Source organism: Centroberyx gerrardi, chromosome 18, assembly GCF_048128805.1.
Source record: "Centroberyx gerrardi isolate f3 chromosome 18, fCenGer3.hap1.cur.20231027, whole genome shotgun sequence".
Taxonomy (NCBI): domain Eukaryota; kingdom Metazoa; phylum Chordata; class Actinopteri; order Beryciformes; family Berycidae; genus Centroberyx; species Centroberyx gerrardi.
The window spans coordinates 11,655,583-11,668,513 of NC_136014.1; the positions used below are offsets into that span (position 1 = coordinate 11,655,583).

Below are 12,931 nucleotides of genomic sequence, written 5' to 3' on the forward strand. Positions count from 1 at the left end.
CTCTCTTCATTCTCTCCTCTTCTGACTTGCATACCCTTGTCATGGCCTCTGCCTTGCTCTCCCCTCTTTCATTCCTCTCTCTCTTCCAGGATGTATTGGTACCATATGGAAAGTAGCATATCTAGAAAGCTAGTTTGGGATGTGTTGATATTAAAAGTACCAGATTGTCCCTTTAAGCATTCATGATTTTTCTAGAGCGCAAAGCGGTGAAGGAGCAGGTGGTGGGCTGCTTTTTCAGCTCCCAGCAGGGAGTAGCAGGCAATTCTTTACTTGTTGTAGCAAGTGCACAAGTAAGTGTGTGTGTGTTTGTGTGTGTATGCATGCATCAGTGTAATGCATGCACACATACATCTGCCAACACAGAGCCGCATAGGCCTACATGTGTCATTCATTCCATTCTACATGCAGCATGTGTGTCTGCGCCTAGTATGCTTCCTCTAAACATATTCTGGTCGTAAATTATTGCAGCCACTGCGCTCTCTCTCCTCTGCGGTTTGGCCAAGCCTCCTTGTCTCTGGCATTGGTGTGGATGGGGGTGAATTGGGGCTAAGTAGTCCAATACTGCAGCCTTAATGCCATTAGCATGGCTGAACGGGCAGACAGACAGAGTGCTACAGTACATTAGCTAGGTTGTACATGATGAAGGGGACAAGACAGCGCTGACTCAAGTGAAACAGATGGAAGGACAACACATCCCTTCCGTTCTTCCCATTTTATATCTCTCTTCTATCCTCTCCAGTTCATCAACATAGAGCATCTCACACTATATTCCTTCTCCACACGCCCTGTTTACCCTTCACCCCCACCTCAGCCACTCTCTTCTCCCTCTGCTACCCTATTGTCTCGTTCTCCCTCTGTTGTGATAATTCTGGTACTGTGATAGCAAAGCAATCAGTGTAACAAGGCCTTTTCTCCTTTATTTCCCCTTCCACTCTCCTCTCTCCTCTCTCTCTTGTAATGGATTTGGTGCTGCGGTAGGCAGCTAAATCACCAATGTAACAAGGCTTGGTGCACTAATGAAGTTTTCTTCCCTCTCCCCCCCCCCTCTCTTCTCTCTCCCTCCTACTCCTGGTGTGGTAGGTTGGTAGGTAGTGGTATCGCAGCAGAAGGATGCCGCTGGTGAAGCGCAGCATTGAGCCCAGGCACCTGTGCCACACGGTGCTGCCCAGGAACATCAAGAATGAGCTGGAGTGTGTGACCAACGTCTCCCTGGCCAACGTCATCCGCCAGCTCAGCAGCCTCAGTCAGTAGCCCAGGGACACACACATACACATACACACACACACACACACACACACACACACACAGATGCATATATTCTCTGAAACCTATTTACTCACATACACACTGGGTCTTCCCCCTTTTAATCGATTACCATTTGGTTTTTAGGGATTGAGTCAACTAAGGCTTACTTGGTCATTTAGCCAGCTTTAATTCTCTTTCAAATATATGTGAGTTATTTCCTAGAAATTGTAAGTACACTGCCAACATCAGATGAATATTCACAAAAATGTATTTGTCTAATTAATTGATAAACCTCATATGTAAAAGTCAGTTTGCCTGATTGCATATTTTTGCAGGGAGATAATAATGCTTTAGAGGCAATTTTGTAGATTTGTCTGTTAAATGAACTTTTCAAGTAGTTAAGAAAATGCAAGGAATAAGAAAGATTAAGATGAGCCTGATGAACCTGATCCCTGAGGGGAAATTTGGTTATTGCAGCAGAAGAGATTTGGAAATAGGTGAAAGTATACTAAATATGCTGAAGATTAAAGATAGGCCTACATCATGGTGATACAGAGTTCCTGTAGTGGCTAGAAAGAATTCCCGCTGTATCTAATGACATGGAATGCTCTCCATGCTTTGCATAGGGAAATCATTGCCTAGATTTAGCACAACAGAAGTTGGGATACACACTGGAGCATGTCAGAATTTGTCTGCCGCTGTTTTGAGATGTGCTCCCATTACAGAAAATTAGAGTAAAAGCTAAAAGTTTCCCTCTCCCAACTTCCGAATTTGAAGTCCATTGAGAGTTAATCAGTGTCTTTCTTTTGCCCTAACTCTGATAGAACAAAACTATCTTTGGTAAAACATTTCTAGTACACACGTCTCCATTAGAGCTCAGGAGCAGCCAGCCTCTAATGTGTGCTGCCCCAGGGACCTGCTGTCACCACCGACACAGCCTGTTTCCCAGCTCTCAATATCAGTAATTGCAGAATTTCATCTTGAAAACCAAACGCTTGACACACAGCAGAATCAAAGCACCTTGCTCTAGTTTGCCGTGTTTGTATGTGTGTTTGACGTCGCGTTTTTAGACTAGCTTTTCAAAACCAAAGGTCGTGAGCGAGTGCTGGTGACCACAAGGTCCCCAGAGCAGCTGTTTGACAGCTCATAACTCAGAGGTATATGAAGCATAAGTAAGCGGTATGTGAGAGTGAAAGTGTTCTCCTAAAGAGGCATGTCACTTTAAAAAATGTAAAAGTCACATATCAGTCAACAGTACGCTGAGACATCGAGAAACATCATTTCTGACACCAAACATCTATTTTCAGACAGGTAAAATCTTCAGTCTCATTATCGCTGCATACAGAACTGTTAATGTTGATGAAATCGTTCCACACGTTCCACTTTAACACATGCAGGTTGTTAGTAGCTAGTTATTTTGATAGACTGCTGTAGACAATGCATAAAACTTTTTCTTCTGTGTGTGTGTGTGTGTGTGTGTGTGTGTGTAGGTAAGTATGCGGAGGATCTGTTCGGAGAGCTGTTCAACGAGGCCCACTCCTTCTCTTTCCGGGTCAACTCCCTGCAGGAGCGTGTCGACCGCCTCTCCATCAGCGTCACACAGCTGGACCCCAAAGAGGAGGAACGTGAGTAGCTTACACACACACGCCACACACACCCATACACACACACACACACACACACTCAGAGACATACACTTTTTCTTACTCTCTCCAACTTTTTCCCCTCAGTCGCTCCCTCACCTCTCCAGTTTCATCCGCGTATGTGTTACTGCACAAAAGTGCATGTGCGTGTGTGGATGTGCATTTGCGTGTGTGCATTAAACGCGTAGGTGTGTTCACGTGTTTGTGTGGGTGTGTGTGTGTGTGTGTGTGTGTGTGCGTGCAGCTGTGTGATGGAGCTCACCTATCTCCCCTCCCCTCCAGTGTTAATGGCCATTATTAGAGGAACAGGCAGCTATGAGACGGTGTCATTTTTCACCCCCAACAGTACAAACCCAGGCCTCCATTAGAAGCGTCCCGCCAGCGATTCACTTTGGCTGGATGCTCTTTTAGCCACTAAAGGCCTTTCTTTGTGGGGAGAAATAGGATCTATGGTCAGACTGAATCTGTTGCGCGTGATAATAAAAAGGAATGGGATAATGGGCGGGACTGTCAGGTAAACCGGGTTATCCTGGGAGAGAGGGGGGTGGGATGAAAGGAGAGTGCAGCGTAGCGAGGGGAGAGCGCAGTGGGTGCAGAGGCTAGAGAGAGAGAGAGTACAGCAAGGCAATACCATGCTCCATGGCACCGCATCGATTTCCCATGGGCCAGCGCTGTGTGTTTACGGCATTGCACAATGCTACTCCAGCTGCCTCCTTGTCACTGACACAGAGACAATAAAACGCTCACTGGGTTGTACTCCCTGCTTATGGCTTTTGTCACACTTTTCCGCAAGTGCAAACACAGGCTTTCGCTAGCTTTTTACAAGGAGCGTAACCCCGGAACCGAAAGAAAAGCAACGGATTGTTTTTTTTTTCTTTTTTTTACGGAATCATGGCTTTAAGATTAAACCAAGTCCAGAAAACGTGGAGCAAGTTTCCTTCCAGGTTCAGATTAGTCACAAATTGTTCATCCCTGTCTTCCTTTTTTTTCCGTCTTCCTTTTCTTCCCTCCCCCTTGGAATCAGATCTCCTCTACTCCTCCTGTCCTCGCCCTCTGGATTGCTTTACGCTGTTTTTCACATTTCCTCTCCTCTTCCTCCACTCCCCCCCCCCCCCCCCGACTCCCTTTCTTATACTATTTCCTGCTTCTTTCTCCTCTTCTTTCCTCGAGCACGTCCTCACAGTTGTGCTAATTAAATAATGGTGTGTGGTCTAATAGCGGAGGTCTGCTGTGCAGGCCCATGTACTTCTGTCTCAGCTGCTAAGTGACTCCATATTATCCTTCAAGGGTTGAAGGGCAAGCACACTCTTACTCTCTCACTCTGTCTTTCACTCTCTTTCTCATACAAATCTGTGGGGGTAAATCGATGTCACAATCATTGTAAATGCACAGACTATGAGTCACAAATATATATTACAATTTGTAAACACAAAACACGATCTACAAACAAACTCTTCATGATCCACAAATATAAAACACGATCCACAAATAGATTCAAGATCCACAAACAAACTCTTCATGATCCACAAATATAAAACACGATCCACAAATAGATTCGAAATCCACAAACAAACTCTTCATGATCCGCAAATATAAAACACGATCCACAAATAGATTCGAAATCCACAAACAAACTCTTCATGATCCACAAATAGATTCAAAATCCACAAACAAACACATCATGATCCACAAATAGAATTCAGTGACTTGTACTTGAAAACCAGAATTTGAATGAATGCAAAATGATTTTTCTGCGTGTGTGGGTCGTATTCTATTTGTAGATTGTTTCGCATTTGTTTTCAGAATTTTGACACTACTGTTCCGCTGTTTTTGGGTGTAACCAATCTACAAATGCACTCTTCACAATTTGCAAACAAACACAGTCTAACTTGTATTTTCAACCAACTGTTTCAAGACACGCGTACAAATTCTGTGCAATGCTCAGCGTTCAAGTGTCAAATCTGTGTTTGTGGATCACAGTGTGTTTGTGGATCGCTTTGCATTTGTCTACAAATAGTTTTGACACCGTTTTACCGCAGGGAGTGTGAATACGATCCACAAATGTAGTCAGCCAATCAGGGGTATTGCTTGCTATGTGATGTCACGATGCCTCAATAAGCATTTCAAAATAAGAGCGTGAGCTGAAACGTGTCAGAACACCGTAGTAACACCATGGTAAAGTGAAACGGTGTGTTAATATTCTGTATTCATTACAGATTAATTGTTTTTATTTCATGGCGTGGGATCGTTCTGTTCATATGGAAATGTCCTAGCTAGTTGGGTCTAGGCTCAGGTCTTCTTAGGGACTGTTCGTTATTTATGAGAGGGGGGTCGGTGCAAAACGGGGGAGGCACGTCAAATATTTTTTTAAGCACTGGGGAGGGACTTATGTTTTTTATTTTGGCTTTAAGGGAGGGACATACAACTTTAAATGGTTGTACTTAGGTGGTACAGCTTCGACTACAACTGACACTGGCATAGTTAAACGATGTATATACTAAGGGTTATATACTAAAATATTCAAGGTAACATGCAGTGTGTTCTGGTAGCCTACTGGTTAAAACGCATACCTTATGACTGTAATGTGTGCGGTTCGAATCCGGCAGTGGATTGTTGTTGCGTGTGTCCCCCTTTATGTCTTTCTCTCAATTTATTTTTCCTGTTGAATCAACGTCTTCAAATAGTCAATGAAAAAACTTTAACTTGTAAACCTGTTTTGAACGTCTTTTCACCGGTGACCATAGTCATTTTTTAGTTTAATACATCCATGGTCTAGTGGCGTTCTTGTAGCGACCGTGACGACGGCACGTTCATGTGCAGCTTTCTAGGTTCTAGGTTCTGATTGACTGTTGCTGCTGCAGACTCGGCTCTTCGGGGAAACCATCGTCCAGGTATGACTATCATTTATTCAATCACAGAACATTTGCTTTATTTGTATAAATCTTACATCCGATGTGAAGTGATTCAGTCTGGATACAGTTGAGCTAAGCTAACGTTGGTAATAACGGTTAGCATAACGAGACGGAGTCAGCTAACACATCCATTGGTTAACATCAAACAAGTTAACTTAGTTAAAGATAGAAATGTTCGCTAACGTTAGATCATAGACTAAACTTTGCATTTGTGATTTATGCTCCACTCGTGTTGCTCCACTTGTGTTGAACGTTGTCTTGTGTTTCTCACAGGGAGTCAAGTTCATGCCACACATCGCTAGCCAGGTCCATGTCAAGGGTTTACTTGGTTAACCAGGTGAGGAGATTTATTTTGAACATAATTTAGAGCATTTTCGATGTGAGATAGTTCACGTCCGTCACAGATAGTAATGACTTGGTAGCACCTTTTTCACCTCTACTAGAGCCAGTGCTTCACAAATTAAGTACTTTTCACCCTGTGCTGTAATCATCATCATGATGTATGCTAACTGTTTTCTGTAAGACACTGAGCTGCAGATACTTACTGCAGTTTCTTCTGTTACAGAAACTCCTGCTCTTCAAGAACCACCTGACACTTCTCTGGAAAATGCTCCCAAAGAAATTAACTTATTTATGATGTGTTCTGGCCTTTTCACTAGTTTCTTTCTTTACTGGATTTCTTAACCCTTTGCTTTTACTTAATCTTACCTTGTACTGACATATTACAGCTGCCCTCTGTGGACCGAGGCTGTCTAAATATCCACCTGTTATAAACTAGTGTTCCAGTTAAAAGATGATTGTGTTTCTGTTTTTTGTCTTGTAATGCTTGATACTCCTGAGAATGTTTCACCCATATAAAATGGAACATGTAGAATGGAACGTATTTTGAAATAAATGTTTACTTTACATATAAGTTTGTCTTGGATCATCTATTAAATAAGTCTTATTTGTCATCACTCTGTAGTCCATTGCCGTCAAATTACTTTTCTCCATGTTACCTTGGTTATTACATTTTACCAGCATTATGTTTTTCTAGTCACAAATATCAATATTATGTTACTAACAGTGTTTTTATTTATACAAGTCTTACAGAATATACACTGATACATTTTTTGAATGTCTCTTCCTAGTGAGTAATTTCTGACAATATTGACTAAAGCCACACATCTAGACCACATAGTCCAAGTTAACCAACATGCTGTTGCCTCAGTATAGAGATATTATTACTTGTAGCCATTATTATTCTGCTGCATGTATTGATTTAATCCATGGCACTGAACTACACTGGATCAAAGGTGGGTCACCTCACAACATTTAGTCATGACATAAATATTAGTACTCTGATCAAACACAGTCCTATATAAACAGTGTATGAAGATAGGTTTGCATTATGCAACTTAGATGCAAGGTTTGCTAGTGAAAAAAAAAAAATCTGTTAAATTATTATCATTGGGAATATTCTAGGTTCGTTTGGTGTCACACCAATGTTTACTTGAGTTTGCAAGTGTTATACTATCTAGACTCTGTCATAGCAAAATTTCTATAAGCTTGATCTCCCTATGCAGTGCCCAGAAACACACCTGGTTGGAAGAAGACTCAATTCCATTTACGTAATAGACATTATCAGTAACTCAAGCAGGTTAACTCAAATTGGACATCTAAATATAAATTTACAGACAGTAAAAGAAATTAGAACAACCATCAAAGCCCAAATATATTCATAACTTTAATAGGATAAAGAAAAATACATAGGCATAGTCTGTAAACTGAGAATTTCGAGATGTAAATAAATATACAATAGTAAGTAGAACTGCATATGCTACATGTAGCTGGTTAACTACAGCAATGTTATAACGTTAGCTAGCTAGCTTGCAAGTGACCTATTTAATCAAGGGAGAAACAAAAACAAAATAGAAACCATCCGTTATTGTTCTTAAGTCTTGCCTGTTAAACCTAAGTGTCGGCGGACGTGTAGGTTGAGTTTAATGTGATCTAGTTTGATCACATACAGCTAAAAGCCTCCGCTAACAATCAGCTAGCTGTATAGCTTGTCAACAGTGGAAGTAGAAGCGGTGAATGCGCATGGAGCGTTCCCGTGGCCTAGAGGCGCGTTCACGGAGCTCCAGAAAATACAGCTTGATACGGCTCTTGGTGGCTTCCAAAGAAAAATGGACCCAATGATTTAAAAATTGATAAGTCAAAGACTCCATTTTGACTTTGTGCGATACCCAGAAAAATTTCCCAGAGTTTTACAGGTGTTTCTTTTCCCATGTATCTCTATGGGAAAAAGTATTTTTGGGCCCCATGGCGTCACGTGACTTGCAATACCAAAATCGCCGCACAGCCCAGAGCTGTTCCTGGGGGCTTGGTAAATAGCCAGGCAGGAACATTATTTATTAGGGGATTAAGCCCTCGCTACCATCGTAATATCACTGCTGCATGGAACGCTGCATAATTCCAACCAGGAAGGAGGGATTGTTAGAGTAAATATCCGACCGCGAGCTCCGACAGCCAGCTTCCTCCGTTGCACGTTGCAAGGTCCGATGACGTCATTCTGCATAATAATTAGCCATGTGCTTCTGTTTGTTTGAGAAACAGGGGAGAAAAGAGGGCTTTCAGTCCAATGGGACATTTTCCGGACTATTGGGGTTTCGGAATAATGGGCCGTTGGAACAATGGCATGGCACCCTGATCACGTCCTGCATTGACGTTCTCAGTCACCTGAGGAAGAGTTGCTCTTCTGTTTTTCCTTACATATTGCACTAATGTACGAGCATCACGGTCATTGAATGTGCACTTTCGACCACAATTTCATACCCTATGTACTGATGTCTTTCCCAGAGATCTAAATGCAGATGTCACTTCAGTCACTGTTCCTATTGAAACACTAGCCAGTTGAGCAGTCTTTGTGACTGAAGCTCCTGCCATCCGTGCCCCAATAATGAACCCTCTTTCAAAGTCACTTATATTTTTTCCTCTTGCCATTTTGATCCAAAATCGATTTTTTTTACAGTTCTCCTATATTGGCTTAAATGGGTGAACTGGTTTTTTGCTTCCCTCTGGAAAATTAGTGTCAGGATTTTTTTTCTGTGAAGCGCATTGTGTTGCCTCTGTGTATGAAATGTGCTATATAAATAAAGTTTGATTTGATTTGATTTCTTGATAGATTTGGGTCTTCAGGATGAAGCTTAAACTAGTTCGGTTTATATTCTTGAACTGGTTCAGTTTTTATTCTATCCTGAGACTTAAAACCTCCACTAAGAGGGGAAACAATTAAATGCAAGGTTAGGTTTGGGATCATTGATTGTTATTACTAAGTAGCCTAGATAACGTGATAGCCCTGGAACCCAGCTCAGGACGTCTGACCACAGATAAGATGCAGATAAGAATGAGGTCACACAAACATCATATTTTGAGTTGGATGGCTGTTTGGTTTATTGCCTGAACCCCTGAAACGTAGGTAGGTACTTATAATACATAGGCTAAGCACAAACTCTCTAGCTGGTGGCTTGTCTCTTGCGGTTCTAACGGCCTACTCCCTGAAGAGCAGAGGCATCGCGCTGGCGCCCTTGACTCACACAAAGTACACGCCACCTGCTGGACAAATGCACACTACACTTAGAGCACTAATAAAATTGATGGGGTATCTTTAGGAAGTACATTACTCTTGCAAAAAGCACATACATATGAAACACATAAGGGTATACCGGGTCAGCTGCCAGTGTGTGGTGAATATGCGGCAGCTGGTGACGGAGCAAACGGGACAAAATAATGGGCAGAAATGCAGTGATAGCTGAGGGAAAAGACAATTTTGCCTGTATTACCTTACGTAACTTAATTTAACATGAGATCAGCTTCATTAAAGTGTGGTGATAAAAGCTTGGCATGTTTATCCTTGATTGTGTTGCGGGCTCTTCTGGTGCAGCGTTTGGCTTAAATGTCCTGGATGGGAGCAAAGTTTCTGTGGCGGCTTGGGCTGTTCTCATCACTCGCTGGACGGCCTGATTGTCCTGAGCAGCAACCGTATTGTACATCAGTGTGTTAGAGAGTCCATAACATAACCCCAGAAACGAAGCTAGATGCAGGGCTTATACAGATATCAGTGCTTGAGGCTAACATTAAGGGACTGTTCGTTATTTATGAGAGGGGGGCTGGGGTGTGACTTTTTTTTTTTTTTTTATCTTGACCCTCCCCGGAGCTACAAATATTTTTCCTTGAGCCTCCCTGAGTGACTGGGGGAAAATGCATGACCCTCCCCAGTGAGCATTTTTCCGTTGAAAAGACATTTAAAAAAGGACTATGGTCACCGGTGAAAAGACGTTCAAAACAGGTTTACAAGTTAAAGTTTTTTCACCGACTATTTGAAGACGTTGATTGAACGTTCACATTTAGACCATATTTCACCGGGATATTACACCGGTGAAATATGGTCTAAATGTGAACGAGGAAAAATAAATGAAGAGAAAGACATAAAGGGGGACACACACAACAACAATCCACTGCCGGATTCGAACCGCACACATTACAGTCATAAGGTATGCGTTTTAACCAGTAGGCTACCAGAACACACTGCATGTTACCTTGAATATTTTAGTATATAACCCTTAGTATATACATCGCTTAACTATGTCAGTGTCAGTTGTAGTCGAAGCTGTACCACCTAAGTACAACCATTTAAAGTTGTATGTCCCTCCCTTAAAGCCAAAATAAAAAACATAAGTCCCTCCCCAGTGCTTAAAAAAATATTTGACGTGCCTCCCCCGTTTTGCACCGACCCCCCTCTCATAAATAACGAACAGTCCCTAAGAAGACCTGAGCCTAGACCCAACTAGCTAGGACATTTCCATATGAACAGAACGATCCCACGCCATGAAATAAAAACAATTAATCTGTAATGAATACAGAATATTAACACACCGTTTCACTTTACCATGGTGTTACCATGGTGTTCTGACACGTTTCAGCTCACGCTCTTATTTTGAAAGGCTTATTGAGGCATCGTGACATCACATAGCAAGCAATACCCCTGATTGGCTGACTACATTTGTGGATCGTATTCACACTCCCTGCAGTAAAACGGTGTCAAAACTATTTGTAGACAAATGCAAAGCGATCCACAAACACACTGTGATCCACAAACACAGATTTGACACTTGAACGTTGAGCATTGCACAGAATTTGTACGCGTGTCTTGAAACAGTTGGTTGAAAATACAAGTTAGACTGTGTTTGTTTGCAAATTGTGAAGAGTGCATTTGTAGATTGGTTACACCCAAAAACAGCGGAACAGTAGTGTCAAAATTCTGAAAACAAATGCGAAACAATCTACAAATAGAATACGACCCACACACGCAGAAAAATCATTTTGCATTCATTCAAATTCTGGTTTTCAAGTACAAGTCACTGAATTCTATTTGTGGATCATGATGTGTTTGTTTGTGGATTTTGAATCTATTTGTGGATCGTGTTTTATATTTGTGGATCATGAAGAGTTTGTTTGTGGATTTCGAATCTATTTGTGGATCGTGTTTTATATTTGCGGATCATGAGTTGTTTGTTTGTGGATTTCGAATCTATTTGTGGATCGTGTTTTATATTTGCGGATCATGAAGAGTTTGTTTGTGGATTTTGAATCTATTTGTGGATCGTGTTTTATATTTGTGGATCATGAAGAGTTTGTTTGTAGATCGTGTTTTGTGTTTACAAATTGTAATATATATTTGTGACTCATAGTCTGTGCATTTACAATGATTTTGACATCGATTTACCCCCATAAAACTCTCTCTCACACACACACACACATAGGGCTCATTATCTTACCCTGCAGAGGATAAATCATGAACACACATCTACTGTAATTCAACACACATCTAAAGGCGGACTTTGGGAAAAACCCAAGAAACAACAAAGCCAACTTCTGTATCGCTCCAGCAAAAGACTAGTTAATATTCATGCGACGTTTGTGTGTTCACACATGCATGCGTTTTTGAATTTGCGATTGTCAGTCGGTGTGTGTATGTGAGTGCATGTATGCATGTGCGTGCGTGTGTGTGTTTGCGTTTGTGCATGTGCTCCCTGGCGTTATCTCCCCTTATAACTTAGCCTGACTTTCTCACTCTAGCCTGAAGTATCGGCTTGAGAGGCCGTGGATAAGGATCAGCTCAGTTGCAGTTTAAGGGTGGGGGGGGAATGGGGGGAGGAGGGAGTGGAGAGAAAGAAAGACAGAGGGATAGAGGGATGGGTGTGTAATACAGGACACTGCAGTAAATGCAGTGGAGTGTAAAAGGCTTTGTACTGCAGAATCTTCTGGGCCAGGTTAAAATGGCCTCCAGCGCAGGTTATTGAGATTTCCCACTCAGTTCAACTCCTCCACACTCAAGTGTAGCCAAATGAAGTCTCCCGGACCAAAAATCCACTCTACTCCATGTTACGTTCTTTCTCGATATTCACTGTGTTAAATATATAGTTCCCACTTGATTGCATTGTAAAATGATAAGTCTGATCTGTTGCCAGTAGTTGCATTTGCGCAATCAATCAATACAGTAGCAAGGCAATTAAGTAGTATGTGTTTCATTTTATGCTCTCAGCTGAAGCTCTTATCCAGAACAACTTAGAAAGGGAAGACACATTGGGGTTCAGTCTCTTGTTCAAGGACACTATGACAGGACACATAGCGGTTTATGGACACACATTGTTGTTTTGGGGATCAAACCTCCATAAACCATAATTTTTTAGACTAGAATTTATAACCTCCTCCTCTCCTCTCCTTGTCTCCTCTCCTCTCCTCTCTTCTCTCCTCCTCTCCTCTCCTTGTCTCCTCTCCTCTTCTCCTCCTCTCCTCTCCTCTCCTCTCCTCTCTCCTCTCCTCTCCTTGTCTCCTCCTCTTCTCCTCTCTCCTCCTCTCCTCCTCTCATCTCCTTGTCTCCTCTCCTCCTCTCCTCTCCTCTCTCCTCCTCTCCTCCAAGGTTTGGATCACTTTCCACTCACTCAATTCAAACTGCACTTTGAAAGTACATTTCTCATAATAATGGTAAAACCTTCATGCTCAGTGATTTCATCAAAGATCTTTTATCCAATCCTTTTTACGGCAGAAGATTTACAGTTTTTCAATTTGGAAGAAAATGCTTTTTCT

The 12,931-nt window shown here is 41.9% G+C and overlaps 2 protein-coding genes across 2 annotated transcripts in view; one reads left to right on the forward strand and one right to left on the reverse strand.

Moving 5' to 3' along the window:
• LOC139926156 (testis development-related protein) overlaps positions 1-12,931 on the reverse strand; it is a 404,183-nt gene that overhangs the window by 109,253 nt on the left and 281,999 nt on the right. The window lies entirely within an intron of this gene.
• wasf1 (WASP family member 1) overlaps positions 1-12,931 on the forward strand; it is a 71,093-nt gene that overhangs the window by 29,697 nt on the left and 28,465 nt on the right. The window contains exons 2-3 of the mRNA XM_078289881.1: positions 1,081-1,243; positions 2,736-2,870. Of these exons, the coding sequence (XP_078146007.1) occupies positions 1,111-1,243; positions 2,736-2,870 (268 nt within the window). The 5' untranslated portion in view covers positions 1,081-1,110. The remainder of the gene's footprint in view (positions 1-1,080; positions 1,244-2,735; positions 2,871-12,931) is intronic.